The 20,216-nt window shown below is 35.2% G+C and overlaps 1 protein-coding gene across 3 annotated transcripts in view; it reads right to left on the bottom strand.

Moving 5' to 3' along the window:
• LOC148943625 (uncharacterized) overlaps nucleotides 1–9,750 on the bottom strand; it is a 105,820-nt gene extending 96,070 nt beyond the window's left edge. For all 3 annotated transcript variants that reach the window (XM_089100982.1, XM_089100984.1, XM_089100983.1), the window contains exons 1-2: nucleotides 9,664–9,750; nucleotides 1,704–1,760 (exon numbers count right to left, since the gene is read on the bottom strand). In XM_089100982.1, the coding sequence (XP_088957108.1) occupies nucleotides 1,704–1,731 (28 nt within the window). In that variant the 5' untranslated portion in view covers nucleotides 1,732–1,760; nucleotides 9,664–9,750. The remainder of the gene's footprint in view (nucleotides 1–1,703; nucleotides 1,761–9,663) is intronic.
• Nucleotides 9,751–20,216: the final 10,466 nt, after the last annotated feature.

The raw sequence follows: 20,216 nt of genomic DNA, 5'->3' as shown, positions 1-20,216 counted from the left end.
ACCATTTTTTAATGGAAAAAGGTTTTTTACGAATCCAAAAGAGCAAAAAAAAAAAAAAAAAAAAAACAATCAATATCAAAATCGCCCATTTCAAATGTTTTAAAGGTGTAAAAACAGATATAGGCAAAGGGCATTATGAAAAAATTAAGCTTCTAATTTAAAATTTATATTAAAAGTTTTTACCCAGATAACTGACAAATTTTTTAATACCGTATTTGAAGTTTTGTATGCAGTAATGCTTGATGAAAAAAAAGCTACTAATTTTGATAATTATTTATGCTAAGAATATATAGCTAATAGATACTTCAACTACTCGTATTATGCAAGGGTTCTGAAACGCCACAGCCATTTCGTTTCTACCACATTTCTGCTTCTCTTGATGAATAACAAAGAAGACCAGTTTACAGCCAGCGAATTGTGAATTTTTGAACTCATGAATAGGCTCAAATCTGTTGTAAATTTAAGCTGTGATTTAAGAAAGACTGATGAAAACATTAATGTTTACGGTCAACATTGATCGCGCCGGCGGCGCGCCACCGACATTATACCGGCAGCGCGCCATCTACATCTTACCGGTGGTGCGCTGTTTTAGAGAGATAAGATATTTATTTCAAAAAAATGACTATCACAAGCCCCGAAGGGCCGAATTCGCATTTCGGGGTCATATAATAAAAAAAGACATTGAAATATCACAACAACTAAAAAACTGGCTAAACAATGCCAAAAACAACAATATCAGAAAGGCAAAGCCATTCATTAGTCTAAAAAACAAAAAGTGTCAAATGTAAGAAAGTTCTGGAGGTTAAACAACGAACAGGGTAAAAGAGTGGGATGGGTTCAGGCACAGTTCTTGGCAGATGGTTTCTGAATTGGGAGCGTCTTTTGGGGGGAATGTTTTCCGTGCGAAGGTGTATTTTTGAATTTTTTTGCAAAATAAAGGCATAGCGTTCCTCTCTTGTGCTCAAGAGTTTCCAGATTGGCCTTTTTTAGAAGGAGTGAATATGGTACCAAAGTTTCTTTAAACATTATTCTTAGGGCTATTTTTTGAATAGATTCAATTTTATCTGATTCATCACGGGAGATGCCAGGATGCCAAACTGGACAAGCATATTCAAGATGCGGGCGGACAAAGGAAGTATAAATCCTTAAAGAATGGGATGGGGGGATGTAAAACTTATTCAAGAGCTTAAGGAGAGACATGGACGCATTAGCTCTACGGACAATATCTTTCACGTGGATATCCCACTTTAAATTAGAGGAAATTGTAACTCCAAGTAATTTAAAGGAAGACATAGAAATATCTGGGGGGATAGGGTCAAGGAAGGCGGGAATTTGGCCCCACCACCGCCGGTCTTCCCTCATCGGCGCGGCGCCAGGGTCTAGTTGTATTTATATGTTAAACCTTCAGTAGAATTAAACTTGAACAACTTTAATGGAATTCCCCCGCCCCCCAGAGAGAGTTTCAGATGGATATGCAGCATGATCTAAATATACTGAGTTTTTTTTTAAACTGATACATGGCAAGTGATACAATCAACATGATGCATTTAGGGTACAGGAAGGCTTTCTAGGGCTTCCAAACTTTCAAGTCAATCACAATGTAAAAAAGATAAGATCCCAAATTAGAGATATAAGTCAAGCAGCATGTATAAAAATAGCAAACAAAATATATAAACAACATATATAAAGTAAAAACTTCTCACCTTCTCTAATAGGTCTTCTTCTATGCATTATTCAAGATCCTTGACCATACCACAACGCTACAATAAAAAAATTAAATGAGGCAAAAGAAAGAAAGAGAAAACAGATTCAAGACAAATGACAAAACAATAGAATAAAGAAGTTTTTCATCAATAGAGGTGTTAACTTGTGAAACTCTCTTAGTGAACAAACAGTGACCTCTTCCAAAGTTAATGCTCTCAAGCTTTCAGTAGAGAGGGAGCAGCTTTAAAATCATGGTGCCCATTCTATGATGCAACAGACCTTTATCAGATCACCATTATTGCAGCTGTTAGAAAGACGCATGCTATTGCAAGCAAGTACAATTGAAGATGATTTTAAGCCAACCATACATGAATATTAATTAGTTGCTCAATCTTAGAAACCAAAATTAATAAGAAATATAACCAAAATGGAAAATGGTGTTATTCTTTTTTTGATTAGATATGTAGTACACCCTATTGCATTTGAAGAAATTGTAGATGGCTGATGTGTGTCCTCTATGCCACTGAAATTAATGCTTTTGTCATTTACTGTAGCAAATGTACATACATAAGGTGAAACCTGCCTATAGAATAAACCTTCTGATGATGCAGTACAAAAAAAAAAAAAAAAAAAAAAAAAAAAAAAAAAAAAAAAAAATTGGTAAAATTTTTATGACAGACTTTTGTTATCTTAGAAAATGGTCGGATGACCGAAAGTTTTGATATTGTATCTACTACCTATGCAATGGTCAACCAGTGAAATGTTCTTTTTGTCAATTGATTGCCCCTTCATCATTTCCTGAAAGTTCCAACTTAATACCTTACGCCATCCTTGAAATACACCCTATTGCCAACGTGCATGCACACAGTGAGTTTTGGCTTAGTTCAACCTTACCCTCAGTGTTTCTTGAAGTTATTGCCTTCATACCCTTATCCTTGGTAGGAGTAATAACAGTATTAGTATGCACATACTGCTTTTTGGTCAGTTGAACCTCCCCCTGGAAGTTTCAACTAAATAATGTAACTAATTTCTAAGACAAGTGTGTTTTGAATTATTTCAACTTCATCCTGAACATTTCTCAAAATTTTCATCTTAATATCCTCAGCTGTAGTAGCATTTTTAGCAGTAGCAACATGCATATATTCCCTTTGTCAATTGATCATTCCCTTCATTATTTTCTGAAATTTCCAACTTAATAACCTAAGCCATTCATGAGATACACTCTTTTGACAATCTACATGTGCATATAGTGTTTTGATTTGTTCAATACTCCCCTAAGCATTCATTCCTTTCAAAGCTTCATCTGAATGCCCTTGGCCTTTTTTGATGTTAAATAAAAAACATACTTTTCTTAACTGAAGTTAAGGTGTAACATTAAAACTCAAAACAAACACAAATTATTCCTTGTATGAAGGGGTTGTCCCCCTCCTCAATACCTTGCTCTTTATGCTAAAGCTTTCAGCACTTTTAAAAAAGCCTCTTATTCTAATTTAACAACCCTTGTGTTTCAGGATCTGTTTGTAGAAAATGGAACAAACAGTCAAACTTTAACATAAAGAGCAAGATGTTGAAGAGGGGTGCAACCCCTTCATATAAAGAATAATTTCTGTTTATTTTGACTTTAATGTTGCTCCTTACTTTCAGTGAAAAAAACATGATCTTTTTATTTAATTTCTGATCCTTTTTCAAATAATGCTGGTAAATCTGGCTCACCCTCCATGAAAATCCCTCCCCTTACATAAAATTCCTCCATGGAAATTTTCTCTAATGTCCAATTCCATTCTTGCTAAAATCCCCCTCCCCCCTGAAAAATTTCTTGCAGACAATTCACCCTGAAAAACTATCTTTAACATACTTTTACAAATGTCTGAGTTTACGAAATGGGTCACTTGCCTCTTTGAAAAAGACTTCAGTTTCTAATTGTTTTCCCTATCATTCCAGAAATTCTTCCTTCTGTGGAAATTTTTTTCCTGAAAATCCAAACATGCTGAACAGAGCTCTGGATAATTCCCCCGCACATCTCCACATGAAAAGTTGGGTTAGCAAAGAGAAAGTAAGACAAATAAAAATTGTATAGGAATTCTGTCAAAACCCCCCAGTGTAAAATTTCCCCTGGAAAGTTTACCCCCAGAGATTCTCAATATGGAAACCCACCCCAAACACAAAATCCCCCTAAAAAAATGTCTGTATACTTCCCAATAAAAAATATTATGCATGAAAAATGGGCAAATTTTGTAACTTACAACCTCTCCCTACAGGATATGGGGGGTCATGTTACCCCTAAAGACATAATTATTGGATTGTTCAACTATGCTGAACAAAATGACTATCTCAAAATTGTAATTGGACAACTTTGGTGGGAAAAAAGGGCATGGGATCTGATGGTGTAATTTTCATTAAGATTCCTTGACTTTCAAGGGGTCTTACTCCTCTTTTTCAGAAATCAGGCAAATTTTCTCTGACTTGTAACTTCTGATGGGTAGCATTAAACTTGATGAATCTTATTTATTTGGAATCAGCATAATAAGCTGATTCTTTTGATTTATCTATTGATATTATAATTCCGTTGTTAGAGTTTTGGTTACTATTAAGCCAAGTTGCTCCTTACAAGTTTGCTACCACAAACTGTTTGACCAAGGTCAAATATGGCCTCTTTTCCTGATAATAAATACTATATGTAAGCAATGGGCAAATGACACAGCTTAAAGCCCTTGCCCTGAGGGCTGTGGGAGAGTTACATCTCCTGAGACATAGCTATTTGGTCTTTCAACTATGCTGAACAAAATGACTTATCTAGAAATTTTGAGATGTATTTAGGGAAAAAAGGAACTTGGGAGGAAGCTTGTTGCCCTCCTATCACTGTTGAAAATGGGCACTACAACTTTCAATTTCCCATCAAATGAGCTCCTTCCAAAGTTTTTACAAAAACTCCTCCCATACAAAGTGCCTTGGTGAAAAAAAAATACACAGAGCCCACTTTGCTCTTCATTTAGACAGCAGCCTATGATTAATTGATAAAGATTTCAAAAAATGTTTCCTAAACTAGAAGAGCAAGGTTTTTTCTGTCAAAGTTTTTTTCTAAACTAGTTAAAAAATAAAATTTCTGTCAAAGTTTAAAAATAGATAAACCTATCCCTATAAAATCAAAGTCCTAAAACCAGAAACAAGTAGAGACCATAGCTTCAAAACCACTTCCTAGTTTAGACCCTGGGGTCATTTCCAAGAGTTTTGTTTGCTTAATTTTAATACTTTTCAAGAAAATGTAACACACATCATCTAGGACTTTGCTATTTACCTGAGTAAGTTCTGAATATATTGGAGGCAAATACTTAAATCTAATCTCTGAGCTGCCAGGAAGCACAATTTAACTTGGTAACCACACAATATGTAAGATCCATCCCTCATAAGGGATGAATTGAGAGAGACAAGTCATTGAAGCTGTTTTGGAAGAGCCAAGATACACACAGCCAACCACTTCTTCCCCAATAGAATCACATCCTGCTAAAATTCATTGACTGATGAAACAGTTATGGCCTCTACCAATGCCTTCAAATCTAGAGTTGATTGTGACTAGCTTATAAAACCATGGAAGAAAAAGTGGGATGCAGCAGATTTCAGTCATTGTAATTGCTTACTAGCACCATTGCAAGGATTTACCTTAGATTGTGGACAATGCATTTTAAGGCAATAAAAGGACTGAGAGACCTCTGAACCTGGAGGTACTACACTGTCCATCCCCTTTTCTGGAATAAATACTACAATGGCAATAGAGTAGTATTATGTAATCCCTTACTCAATAATGTTTAAAATATAATAGCTACTATCATATCAGTTCTGTCCTAGATACCTCCTAATGGTGTCATATATGACCCCAGGCAAGGGTGGATCCAGGACCTTTCTAGGGAGGCCACGAAATAGGTTGATTGGATAAAATTGTGTTAGGAGCAAGTTTAATTAATGCAAACTTTTGCGTTAATTAAGTAAAATACACTACTTTAGACAATGTTAGGGAGGCGCGCACCCCCTCGCCCCCCTGGATCCGCCACTGACCCCAGGGTGTATTGAAAACTTCTTGACTTCTGTTGATTTACATCATTTGTTTTAGCTTATTGCTCATCATTAGTTTATCTATAATATGAGAGATGGTGATGTTAATTGAAGAGGTCAACAAAATCAGCACAGTTTTGTATACAGCCTTGGTCTATAGGATGCAGTTGTCATAGTTACAACCTTTATAATTCAAAACAGCATTGAATGGGGTCTCTAATGGCATTGTTACTTTGTTTTCACAACACTTAGTTAAGAAGAGGCCATACAGAGGACTGTCACTAAAGTAATTTGGGTATGCCATTATCTGGGGATATTTATCTGAAGTAAAACACACTGGCTTTTATTTATCAAAAATAAGAAGTATCTAAACTATGTGTTACCATTTTTCACTTTATTTGCTTGTGACCTTACTTACAATCAATTTTCCTGATGCTAGTATCTTTTTTCCAGCAGGCTAGTATTCTAGGGTCAATGAGAAAATTCTGAAAACACTGCTTAATGTTAATTTTAGGTTAAAAATCAGATAGAAAAATCTTTACAGCATGGTTAAATCACCATACTGTAAATTTTTGGTTCCCCTAAAGAAAAAATTATCAGTTTGTCAGAACTCTGGACTCTTAAAATTTTGCTTTCATTGTGCATAAAAAGTCTTTCATCCAAAAAACTTAAAAATTTTGCATTTCATTGCATCTATCATTGTTTTTTGCTCTTAATTGTAATGAGCGATTACTTCACAACAGCAAATAAAACTAATTTTAAAAAAAGAAGAAAAAAGAAAAGAAAATCAATAAAGTTTTTTATACACCCAGGGCTATACCTGGCTCCTTAGGAGCCAGAACACATTTGCAATAGCAGTGATTATTATATTGGGAAAGAACACTAAATTAGACTGAAATTCTAGATGGCAGACTTTTAACTATCAGAGGCAAAGCTCTAGTATCGCCTGTGGTAAAGAGTCATAAGCCTTCAATGTCTTTTTTTCACCATAGCCATTCCATTTGTAAGAGGTGATCATGGAGCCTTTGGACAGGACTCAATCCATTGAAAATTTAAAGTTTTAAGGATTCTTTTATGAATACAAAAAATAGATGGCAACCTGGCCCCCTCCTTTACCCTTTTAGCAACCTAGCCCACCTTAACTTTAAAAGACAGTCCACAAATTTTTGAAATGCCATTTAGTTTAAGACAAGTGGCAAGCCCAATAAATTTGAGTGAAGGAATGACACAACCTATAGAGCCCTGGTACAAGGGCATAAGTAATTCAATTGGTTACTGTTTAAAAATGAGTTTTATAATGGAAAAGCAGGGGGTGCAACATTTCAGAAACAACTTAGGATAGTAAGTTGAAAGTTTCATCAAATACTGAGGGAATGTTATTCAAAATCAAAACACACTATGTACATTTAAGTTGTCAAAGGATGTATGTGCAATATCTCAGGAACAGCCAAGTTGAAACTTTCAGGGATTATTGAGGAGGATGTTGAACTACATATATCAAAAGATGCCTTTTAAAGGCTGTCTGCAATTCAACCACTACTAAAAGGATAAGTCTCATTCTTTGGAAATTAAAGTATTGGGCCCAACTGGTTTAAGTAGAATCATATACCATCTAGGTGTGTATGTTGGAAAAGGTACAGTTGAAGTTACTAAACTAGACCAAGGAGCCAAAATCACCCTACACTTGCTAAACATGTAACTTGTTATCAGAACTTGAAGGTATCTTTTGGCAATTTCTACACAGTTGCACCACTGATTCTAAAAAAAATATTTATTCAGAATTCTTTTAATTGAGACTATTTGACCAAATCAAGTAAAATGCTCTACCCTAGAAAGCAAACATCAGTTGATGAAGATAAGGTGGAGGAGTTTTGAGTATAGACTTGAACCAGATGCTGAGACTGTAGCCACGAAATGGTATGACAACAAAGCATTGCATTGTCATTTGTTAGGCCTTTTTTTATAGACCTTAATAGTGCTCTGGAGTCTGAATTAATGTAATTTTGCTATTGAAAATTGCCAAAGATGGGACTCAAAATAGAAATATCCCAAAGATGTTGCCTTATTACCTTCATAATATGTTCCTTGAACTGTATCAGATAGATATCCAAAGTAAAATGTGTTATAGGAAGCTATTCTCCTATTTTGTAGACTTGTCAGTAGTTAGTGCATGGTTCCTCTATTGTTGGCATATGAATCAGCAGGTTATAAAGGACAGAAAAAGTCTCCTTTGATTCAAATGTGAGATAGTAAGCTACTTCATAGGTAGGAACTGAAGTAGGCTAGAACATTTTGGTAGAGGATAGCCAGTCTATGCCAAAGAGACCACAAATTGTTGAGCTGCAATCAAATGCTGGCTTAGATTTTGATGGGGTAGCTTATTGTTCTGAAGCAGTTTGGCTGTGCCAAGCCTTTAAGAGTCTGCAATTTCCATTACAAGTGAAAAAATAATTTTGTAAAGTTTTATAACATTATATGAATGAATACCCTTTAGCTGACTTTGTTTTATTGACTATTAAAAGCCAATGATGTCATTTGAAATCATGTTTAAGAAATATAGATGGAAATCAGAAAAGTGAAAATTAGTTTTGAACCAACATATTGGCTCATACGATGAACAAAATCCATAAACAATTTTTTTCTTCATGTTTTCATAATTCAGCATTGAAAGGGTTCATTGGTAGGCTATACAAGACTTAACTTGATTGGTTAGAGATAGGTTTATTCAACTACTGGACATCTTATCCTAGATGTTTAATAGAAAATATCTAAAAAAAAATTTTACCAAATTATGAATTAAATTGAATATTTCCAACCTGATTCCAGTCCCAAAAACAACTTCACCCAGAAAATCTTTTTCTATGCCCAAATTTTGGTTCAGAATCTATTTTTGAGTTTTATTCACTCAGATCAATTGCTTTTGAAGATGGAAAAAAAAATAAATAAACCAGAAGGTTGCATTGACTTAGGCCATGTTTACTGAAGGATCTTTTATAGGCTGGGCTAATTGGCTGGCAGACTAAATTTGTCAGAACAAGCTATGATGAAAGTGAATACATCACTCCATGTATTTTTAATGCTCTTTCATAATTCAATAATTGCTTTTGGGGGAAATTACATTTTGGCCCTTTAATGGGGCCCCAAGAGGTAAAACAGCTCATAGTAACCAAAAGTTTAAGAACGTCTTTTTTTAAAAAATTGTCTAGTGAGAAAAAATTACTATTTATGGTTGATTTTGGAATAGTAACTGTTATCTTTCTTAGACTTAATTGTAAAATGTTATTTTGAAGATAAATTCACAGTAACTTTTAAAAAGACACTGAAAACCTTTGAAAATGATGTTACAGCAAAATTAATGTCATTTTTGAAGGGTTTTTGGCTTTTGACCATCCAAAAACCATCTATATTTTTCTGGAATGGCAAAGAAAAGTATTGTTTCCCAAAAAGAGGTCTTTTACTCTACCCCAAGTTGTACATACAAATTGAGATAGCTAGTCTAACAATTTGTCAAAATTGCCTAGCCTAATGGAAAATTGTATATAATTTTCTTCAAATTGAGATACAAGTTTGTCAAAATAGCCAAATGGAAAATTAATTGCATAGGCCTATAGCCTACAGTCTACAATTCAGGGTAGCCTATAGGGTGTGTTTTCATATTAAAAGAAGGTGTAGCCTATATAAATTTCATTTCCAAGACAAATGAATGTTATATTTGGATTCAGGATGAAATTCTGATTCTTAAGGTGCCCTACGACTTTCTCTTAGGCCTAGTTGTTTCATTAGTGAGTTAGCCTAGGCCTATTTGAAAAATTCACCCTATCAACATGTTTCATTCAGAGGAGCCTTACAGCTCTAACTAGCAATATCTTAAAATAAAAAAAAAAATCAAAGAGTACCAGGAGACGGCCTTACCTAGTTTACTAAATTCGGCTTGAAAACTCAAATTGATATTCCAAAATCCAAAATCCTTAAAGGTAAAAAATTATCTTTTGTTTCTTCTAAGAAATCGACAGTCAGCATTACTTTCATTGAGATTGTTCCGTAGATGGTGAGAATAGCTCAGACCGGCTTACATCACATCACAGCTTTGCTAAACTGAGGCGGACAATTCAAACTGATATGCAATGAATCATTTGAAAAAAATTGTCATTTTTTTCAAAGAATTTCGCATTAAACTTTAATAAATTGAGCTGAGAATTTCAAACTGACATTACATTGAATGTTTTGAAAATAATTTTAGCCGCCTTTGAAAAGACTTCACATCCGTAGCATTTATAATTTTAAACTACGTCTATGTTTTTTACATCTACGTCTACGTATATTTTACATATACGTCTATATTTTTTACATCTCTATTTTTTTAAAAAGTTTTAAAACTTTCAAACCTTTCCCCTCATCCTGTACTTTCGTGATTTAGTGTGCCTGATTACATTATGCTCTAAAACTTTGAAATAGCGCTTAGCTATTTATACTTGAGTGCTGGAAATCTAAGCTACAATTATTTTGTTTTTCAATTATTTTATTGAAAAGGATGTTTTTAAAAATCTAGGGGTAGGGGTAATAATAACGCCCCAACCCATTTAGGAGATTTCGACATTCATCCAAATAGAACTTTCCCCGAGTCTTAGTTTCTGACTAAAATTGACGATGGCCTTCAGGAAGAGGCAAAAATAATGGAACTATTAGAATTTCCTGTAAAACAACGAATGATTCTTAAGATAATGAAACTATCTAACAGAATTTATTCAACAAGATATATTTACGTTCGGTGGTTGAAAAAATCCTATTGAATTTGACAATGTATTTTCTGCTAGATGTTCTGCTACTAATCTTAATTTTTACTCTAAAGCAAAGGCTCCCAGCCCTGTGCCCGCGGGCGCCATGGCTCCCGTGGAACGATTCGTATGTGCCCTCCTCTCAATATTCAACAGAGACAGAATTTTTTTCATAAACATTATTTTAAAATATGATTTATTTTTTTCGTATGTTAGTTTTATTATTTTTTTTTTTTACTGCCTAGGTTTATTAAATATGTTCGATAATTGTCCCAACTTGTCTAGCGGCGAGCCATACTGCACTAATTACGCCATCGTGGAACGGCTAGTGCCACTTGCACATCACACCTGGTATACGCAGAAAACCCGAATTAAACGAATGGAATTAACGCCACAAACTGATGCAACAAACACCGAAGGCGCCAACTCACAAGGCACATAACTCAGATTGCTTTGGCGATCATCGGCTCACTTTGGGTTTTCCGCGTGCACATGGAGTGATGTTCAAAAAGTATTCCCCGCCTGGAACCATGTTGTTGTCATTGTGATTGCTGTGCTGCCCTGTTCAGGTCGCGACAGTTAGATAAGAGACATGTTCGTCAGATGAAACACGAATTAGGAGTTTTCTATAAAAAAAAATAACAGTCTAAAAGCGAGGTGCGTTATTTATCATAGGCAGCGCAATAGCGCTGCCTAAGTGAAGAACGATGTGGGCACAATGTTTTCTTTATTTTTTTTTTCCTCCATACCCTGGCACTTCATATTGAAGGAGTTGTCGTAGAAACTTCAAAAAGTGCTCATTCGATTGGAAATTTGATTGGCTAGTGCCCTTTTTAATAGTCTAAAGTGATTGAAGGGCAACTAGCCCCCCCCCCCCACACCCATCATTCTCCAAAAACATCCAATCAAAATTTTGAGATAGCCATTTTGTTCAGCGTAGTTGATTTCCAGATAAAAAAATATATTTTTGAGGAGGACACTCCCCCACAGCCCTCAAGGCAATGGTTTGAAGTTATACCTTGAGGGCATATAAGAACGATGTTGGTACAATGTATCATTTATTATTTTTGTCCTTTAGAGCAGGGCACTTCGTATCGAAGAAGTTGTCGTTGAAACTTCGAAAAAGGCTCATTCAATTGGAAGTTGGAATGGCTTGTGCCCTTTTTAATAGTCGAAAGTGACTGAAAGGCAACTAACACCCATTTTACGTCCACCATTTCCCGAAACACATCCAATCAAAATTTTGAGATAGCCATTTTATTCAACGTAGTTTTAAGTTCTGTAAATTAGGTCTTTGAGGATGAAAACCCGCTCACAGCCCTCAGGACAAGGGTTGTAAGTTATGTCATAAAGAAAGAAAAACGAGCAAAAAATGGGGTTTTTAAAGGCCAAATGAAAATACTGAAACAACACAACAAAGCGAATATTATGATTTTGCTTTTATGGTTGTTAGGTATTTGGTTTTAATTCTTATAATTTATGGCTTTTATTGAATTTTATTCATCTTTAAAGTTTTTGGTTCTTTCTTTGGTTTTTTGGTTCTTTTCTCATTGATTTTTTTTTTCTTCGGTACTTTCCTTGGATACATTATTTCGTTTCGCGCTGAAGAAGAGAGTTGTTTCTCCTCTCGAAATATTTGCTTTGTTGTGTTTTTTCAGTATTTTCACTTTAAAAACCCCATTTATGCTCGTTTTTCTTTCTTTATGTTATGTCAGGCCAATGTGGTATAAGAAATTATCTTTGTAAGTTATGCCATGGAGGCATATAAAGTTTTTATAGAACGCGTTGTTGTAGAAACTTCAAAAAGGGGCTCATTCGATTAGAAATTGAAATGGCTAGTGCCCTTTTTATTAGTCGAAAGTAATTGGAAAGCAACTAACAGCCCTTCTACGCCCGCCATTTCCCCAAACACATCCAATCAAAATTTTGAGATAGCCATTTTGTTCCACGCAGTTAAAGTTCAGCAAATTGTACCTTTGAGAAGGACACTCCCCCCACAGTCTTTAGGGCAAGGGTTATAAGTTATGCCCTGGGGGCATATAAGTTTTTATTGAAATCTTTGTCGTAGTAACTTGAAAAAGGGCTCATATGATTGGATATTCAAAGGTATAGTGCCCTTTTGAATAGTCGAACGTGATCTGAGGACAACTAGCCCCCCTCTCTCGCCCACCTTTTCTCCAAACACATCCAATCAAAATTTTGGATAGTCATTTTGTTCAGTGTTGCAATTTATGCCCTGGGGGCATATAAGATTTTTATAGAACGGATCGTCATGGAAACTTCAAAAAGGGCTCATTCGATTGGAAATTGAAATGGGTAGTGCCCTTTTTAATAGTCGAAAGTGATTGAAAGGCAACTAACACTCCTTCCACGACAGCCAGTTCCCTAAACATATCTAATCAAAATTTTTAGATAGCCATTTTGTTCCACGCAGTTTAAAGTTCAGGAAATTATACCTTTGAGCAGGACACTCCCCCCACAGTCTTCAGGACAAGGAAGTCTTTGTCGTAGAAACTTGAAAAAGGGCTCATTCAATTGGAAATTCAAAGGGCTAGTGCCCTTTTTATTAATCGAAAGTGATTTGAGGACAACTAACCCCCTTTTACGCCCACCTTTTCCCCAAAACATCCAATCCAAATTTTTGGATAGCCATTTTATTCAACGTAGTTGACAGTTTGGAAATTAGGTCTTTAAGGATGACAACCAATCCCCCCCCACAACCCTCAGGGCAAGGTTGTAAGTTATGCCCTGGGAGTATGTAAAGTTTTTATAGAAGTCGATGTTGTAAAAACATCAAAAGGGCTCTTTCAATTGAAAATTGAAAGGGCTAGTGCCCTTTTAATAGTCAAAAGTGATTGAAGAGCAACTAACCCCTCTCTCACGCTCACAATTTCCCAAAACACATCCAATCAAAATTTTGAAATATCCATTTTGTTCCACGCAGTCGAAAGTTCTGGAAAATAGGTCTTCTAGGATGATAGCCCTATCAGAGCCCTCAGTGCAAGGGTTGTAAGTTATGCTCTGGGGGCACATAAGGTTTGTATAGAAAGTTCTGGTAGAAATTTCAAAAGGGGCTCATTTTATTTGGAATTGCCCTTTTTAATAGTCGAAAGTGAGTGGAGAGGTTGTAAGTTATGCCCTGGGAGTATGTAAAGTTTTTATAGAAGTCGATGTTGTAAAAACATCAAAAAGGGCTCTTTCAATTGAAAATTGAAAGGGCTAGTGCCCTTTTAATAGTCAAAAGTGATTGAAGAGCAACTAACCCCTCTCTCACGCCCACCATTTCCCCAAACACATTCAGTCAAAGCTTAGAGACATCCATTTTGTTCAACGTAGTTGAAAGTTCTGGAAATTATGTATATGAGGATGACAAAACCCCAGAGTTCCCAGGGCAAAGGTTGTAAGCTATGCCCTGGGGGCATATAAGGTTTTTAATGATAGAGTTGTCGTAAAAACTTCAAAAGCGGCTTATTCAATTGGAAATTTAGAAGGCTAGTGCCCTTTTTAATAGTTGAAAGGGACTGGAGTGTAACTAACCCCACTCTCACGCCCACCATTCCCCCAAACATATCCAATCAAAATTTTCAGATAGTCATTTTGGCCAACGTAGTAGAAAGTTCTGGAAATTAGGTCTTTGAGGATGACATCCCCCTACCCCCACACACACAGCCCTCAGGGCGAGGGTTGTAAGTTATCCCCTGGGGACATATAAGGTTTTTATTGAAAGCGTTGTCGTAGAAACTTCAAAAGGGCTCATTTGATTGGAAATTGAAAGGCAAGGCCGTATCCAGGAGGGAGGGGGATACCCGGTTTGACCCCCCCCCCCCGAAATTTTTGACCAACTCGGAAATTAGTCTAAAAAATACCTGTAAAGACAAAACATTACCAGAAAAATGATGCTATAAAAAAAAAATCGGGAAAAAATCGGGTATCCCCCCCCCCGAACAAAAGTCCTGAATACCTGCTTGTTGAAAGGGCTAGTGCCTTTTTTAACAGTTGAAAGTGATTGGAGAAAGACTAACGCCCCTCTCACGCCCACCATTTTCCCAGACACATCCAATCAAAATTTTGAGATAGCCATTTTGTTTAACGTAGTTGAAAGTTCTGGAAATTAGGGCTTAGAAGATGACAACCACCCTCACAGGCATAGGGTAAGGGTTGTAATTTATACGGTGGGGGCATATAAGGTGTTTATAGGAAGTGTTGTCGTAGAAACTCAAAAAGGGCTCATTTGATTGGAAATCGAAAGGACTAGTGCCATTTTTAATAGTTGAAAGTGATTGAAAGGCTTGACATTTTTATAGTAAATATCGATGTGGGTATAATGTATTATTTTGTTGTTGTTGTTTAGACCAGGGCACTTTGTATCGAAGGAGTTGTCGTAGGAACTTCGAAAAGGGCTCATTCGATTGAAAATAGAAAGGGCTGATGGCCTTTTTAATAGTCGAAAGTGATTCAAGGGAAGCTAATCCCCCTCCCATGAACACCCTCCAATCTGCATAAATGTCTTAAAACTAAACGTTGTCATAAGGTTAAATCAAAATGCACTGTGTTAATGCTAATTCCCAATAAGGCCTCTCACCAGAATCCCACGAACGATTGAGGGCATTATGTTCAATTTTGCGGGGCTGCTTCTGCTCTTAAAATTTAACCAAATCAAAATAGCGTCAAATGAATGTGATCACCAAATCAAAAAATACAAATGAATGTGCATTGTCAGTTTAATATACATATACTGATATTTAGTAATCAAAAAGTTAATATTATTTGATATATTAAAGTTATACAAGTAAAAACATTTATATTTTTTTCAATAAAGTCCAAATTATGTTCTGGCCTTGGGAAGGCATAGGGGTGTTGAACCCAACTTATGTTAATTTCTGCTCGTTTTGAGTTTGACTCGGTTATTTATTGTAATTTCTGTTCGTTTGGGTTTCATTTATTTATCGATGCTGATTTGTGGTAGTTTCACACTTGGTAGACTATTTGACTTTATTTTTGCTCTTTTTTGTTTAATGGAGTTCTTTACTTTTCTTTGAAAAACCTATTTTGTGGAAAAGTTTTTTTAATTAATTGTATTCATAAGCGATGATCTTGAATAAACTATTTTGTTTAGGAGATAGTTATAGTTCTTGTTATAACTTATTTATGCATATAATGCAGAACAGACTTGCGTTATAACGTTGATATTATATTTTAGTTCAATTATTATTTTTTTTTTATTTATTTTAGCCCTGAAATAATTGGACCAAGTAAAAGACAACGAAACTATAATTTTAACACTGACTGGGAGGAATCATATTGTTTCGTTAATTTGAAAAATAAACGCGTTTGTTTGTTGTGTGGTAGTAGCATTGCAGTACCGCAAAAAACATAACGTTGAACAACACTTTCAGACAAATCATGGCACTTTTAATGTGAATTAATTAAAAAAAACTTTTTCCACAAAATAAGTTTTTCAAAAAAAGTAAAGAACTCCATTAAACCAAAAATGAACAAAAATAGAATCAAATTATGTACCAAGCATACAACTACCAAAAATCAGTATCAATAAATAAATGAAACTCAAAACAAACAGAAATTAAAATATGTCAGACTCAAAACGAGCAGAATTTAATCTGAGTAGGGTTCTAAACCCTATGCTTCTAAAAGCCATAATATAATTTGTACTTTATTCAAATTTTTTTTTAAATGTTTTCACTTTTATAGCCTTAAGAGATCAAAAATTAATTAAGATTTTATGGAATAAATATCAGCATATGTGCATTAAACTGACAATGCATATTTGTTTCAGTAAATCCATTTGATTTTTTTTTCAGTTCTTTACTGTAAATGTTTGACACTAAGAGCTCAAAATCTTATTCTATGGCCAAAAAAATGTATTTATTTTCTTTTTAGTTCTCATACAGCAATTCTTTAAAAAAATTCTTTTTAATGTTTTCACTTTTATAACTTTAATAAATCAAAAATTAATTAAGATTTTAAGGAATAAATATCAGCATATATATATTAAACTGACAATGCATTTTATTAGTAAATTCAATTGAATTGTTTTCCGTAAAGTACAAATTATATTCTGGCTTTTAGAAAGCAGAGTGTTTAGAACCCAATTCAGATTAAGTCTTGGTTACATAATGTGTTGATTATGCCTGGGCATGAGTTAAAAAAAAAAAAAAAAAATAGAAATTAAATTAAAAAAAAAAATATTTTCAACTATGGCTGGGGGAGGGGGTAATTTTCCTCAGGGAGTATCCTTAATGGGGTTGGAGAATTTTCCAAGAGAAAACAGCTAAACCTATAGATGATAGCCTAAGCAAATAAAGTATTTCTGAAGGATTGTCTTTGGACTCATCAAATTATAAACGTCTAAGCTTTTTATAGACGAAAAACGTGCCGAATCTAATGAACTAGCTTTGCTTATTTTTTGCACCGTAGTAATTTAGACGAAAATGTAGCATTTCCCTTGAAAATTTTGAATGAAAATTCTGTGAATGCGGAATTATAACACAATTGAAAAATTAATATGAAAAAGAAAAAAATTAATACCGTTTTTGACATATTTTCTTGACTAATTATAAAGACATACACTGGTGGGCGTGTAATAATAATTTAATCTCGAAAGATAACTAACTTACAATAATAATTCTTTTCATGTTAAAAATGACCTTATTAGCAGTCATGTTAAAATTACTGGGAATTACAAAGATGAATCGAAGCTCTTAAGCAGGGATGTAGCTCCAACATTTTATTGGGGGGGGGGGGCAAGAGGGATCTCAACCCGAAAAATCATGAGCATGGGCTAAAGAATAATTTTTTCTCCAAGGCATTGCCCGCCTGAAACAACGCCACTGCTTTCAAGGTTATTTTTAGAAATAGAATTAATTATGAATACATTTTTCAGTAAATTCATTTGAATTTTTTTCAGTTCTTTACTGAAAACGTTTTACACTAAGAGCTCAAAATCTTATTCTATGGCAAAAAATTTTATTCTTTTTCTTTTAAATTCTTATATAGCAATTTTTTAAAAAAACATTGTTTTTAATGTTTTCACTTTAATAACTTTAAGAAATCAAAACTTAATTAAGATTTGATTTGAATTGACCTAGAATTTTAAATTAGTTCCTTGATCCGAGTTTTTATGTCAACAACAAAAAGATCAGAAAAATGTTTGAAAGACAATTTTTTCACAACTAACGAAAAATTCATTTTATTCTGTTATAAAACTTGTATCATTGATCTATAATGAAATTTCTCCCGTCAGCTTTTAGTTCACAGACAGCTAACATTGGTATAATATATTGACAGGCCAAAATGTCATGCTCAAATGTAAGTATATCTATGTTTACTATTTATTACGATGCACATATGAAATTACTGATGAATATTGTCACGCCTCTCTATAATTTTGAGCTAAATAACACAAGGGCGGATTCAGACTTTTTCAGGGGGGGGGGCCAAAATATATTGATCCGATAGAAAAAAAATTAGGGGGGGGGGGAGCAAAATAGGTTGATCCGATAAACTTGCGTTAGGAGCAAGTTTAATTAACGCACACTTGAGTTAATTAAGTAAATTACACTTTCAACTATTAAAAAAGGGCATTAGCCCTTTCAATTTACAATAAAATGAGTCCTTTTGATGTTTCTAGGACAACACTTTCAATAAAAACCTTATATGCCCCCAGGACATAACTTAAAACCCTTGCCGTGAGGGCTGGGGGGGGGGGGGTTGTCATCCTCAAAGACCTAATTTCTACTTTCTACTACGTTGGCCAAAATGACTATCTGAAAATTTTGATTGGATATGTTAGGGGGATTGGTGGGCGTGAGAGTGGGGTTAGTTACCCTCCAATCCCTTTCAACTATTAAAAAGGGCACTAACCCTCTCAACTTCCAATTGAATAAGCCCCTTTTGAAGTTTTTACGGCTATCTCTAAACTTTGATTGAATTTGTTGGGGAAATGGTGGGCGCGAGAGGGGGGTCAATTACTCTCCACTCACTTTCGACTATTAAAAAGGGCAATTTCAATTTCCAAACAGAAGAGCCCATTTTGAAATTTTTAAAACAACTTTCTATATAAACCTTATATACCCCCGGGGCAGATCTTAAAACCCTTGCACTGAGGGCTCTGAGGGGGTTATCATCCTAAAAGACCTAATTTCCAGAACTTTCGAATACGTCGAACAAAATGGATATCTCAAAATTTTGATTGGATGTGTTTGGGAAAATGGTGGGCGTGTGAAGGGGTTTAGTTAACCTTCAATCACTTTCGAATATTAAAAGGGCACTAACCCTTTCCATTTTCAATTGAATGAACCCTTTTTTATGTTTTTACAACATCGCTTTCTATAAAAACCTTACAGGCTCCCAGGGCGTAACTTACAACCCTTGTCCTGAAGGTTTTGGGGGGATGGGTTGTCATCCTTAAAGACCTAATTTACAAATAATTCAACTAGTTGAATAAAATGGCTATCTAAAAATTTTGATTGGATGTGTTAGGGGGAAAGGTGGGCGTGAGAGGGGGTTTAGTTGCCTTCAAATCACTTTCGACTATTAAAAACAGCACAAGACCTTTGAATTTCCAATCGAATGAGCCCTTTTTCAAGTTTCTACAACAAAGATTTCCATAAAAACTTATATACCCCCAGGGCATAACTTACAACCCTTGCCCTGAAGACTGTGGGGGGAGTGTCCTGCTCAAAGGTCTAATTTCCTGAACTTGAAACTGCGTGAAACAAAATGGCTATCTCGAAATTTTGATTAGATGTGTTTGGGAAATGGTGGGCGTGAAATAGGTTTAGTTTCCTGCCAATCACTTTCGAATATCAAAAAAGCCACTAGCTATTTCAATTTCCAATCGAATTAGCCCTTTTTTAAGTTTCTACGACGACGCGTTCTATAAAAACCTTATATGCCCCCAGGGCATAACTTACAACCCTTGCCCTGAGGGTTGTGAGGATCCTCAAAGACCTAATTTACAGAACTTAAAACTACGTTGAATAAAATGGCTATCTCAAAATTTTGATTGGATGTGTTTGGGGAAAAGTGGGGCGTGACAGGGGGGTTAGTTACCCTCCAATCACTTTCGACTATTAAAAAGGGCACTAACCCTTTGAATTTCCAATCAAATGAGCCTTTTTTGAAGTTTTTACGACAACGCCTTCTATAAAAACCTTATATACCCCCAGGGCATAACTTACAACCCTTGCCCTGAAGGATGTGGCGGAGCGTCCTCCTTAAAAACATAATTTCTATCTGGAAATCAACTACACTGAACAAAATGGCTATCTCAAAATTTTGATTGGATGTGTCTTGGGAAATGTTTGGCATGGAAGGGGTGTTAGTTGCCTCACTTTCCAATCTTCCAATCACTTTCGACTATTAAAAAGGGCACAAGCCATTCCAATTGAATGAACCCTTTTCGAAGTTTCTACGACAACTTCGTCGATACGAAGTGCCCTGCTCTAAAGGAAAAAATTATAAATAATACATTGTGCCAACATCGTTCTTATATGCCCTCAGGGCATACTTAAAGCCCTTCCCCTGAAGACTGCAGGGGAGTGTCCTGCTCAAAGGTATAATTTCCAGAACTTTCAACTGCGTGGAACAAAATGGCTATCTCAAAATTTTGATTGGATACGTTTGGGGAAAAGGTAGGCGCCTTCTATAAAAACCTTATATGCCCCCAGG

Source organism: Artemia sp. Qi Xiang Cuo, chromosome 15 (assembly GCF_049724085.1).
Source record: "Artemia sp. Qi Xiang Cuo chromosome 15, ASM4972408v1, whole genome shotgun sequence".
NCBI classification, from domain to species: Eukaryota; Metazoa; Arthropoda; class Branchiopoda; order Anostraca; family Artemiidae; genus Artemia; species Artemia sp. Qi Xiang Cuo.
The sequence above is the reverse complement of the archived record's forward strand: the minus strand, read 5'-3'. Positions and strand labels throughout refer to the sequence as shown.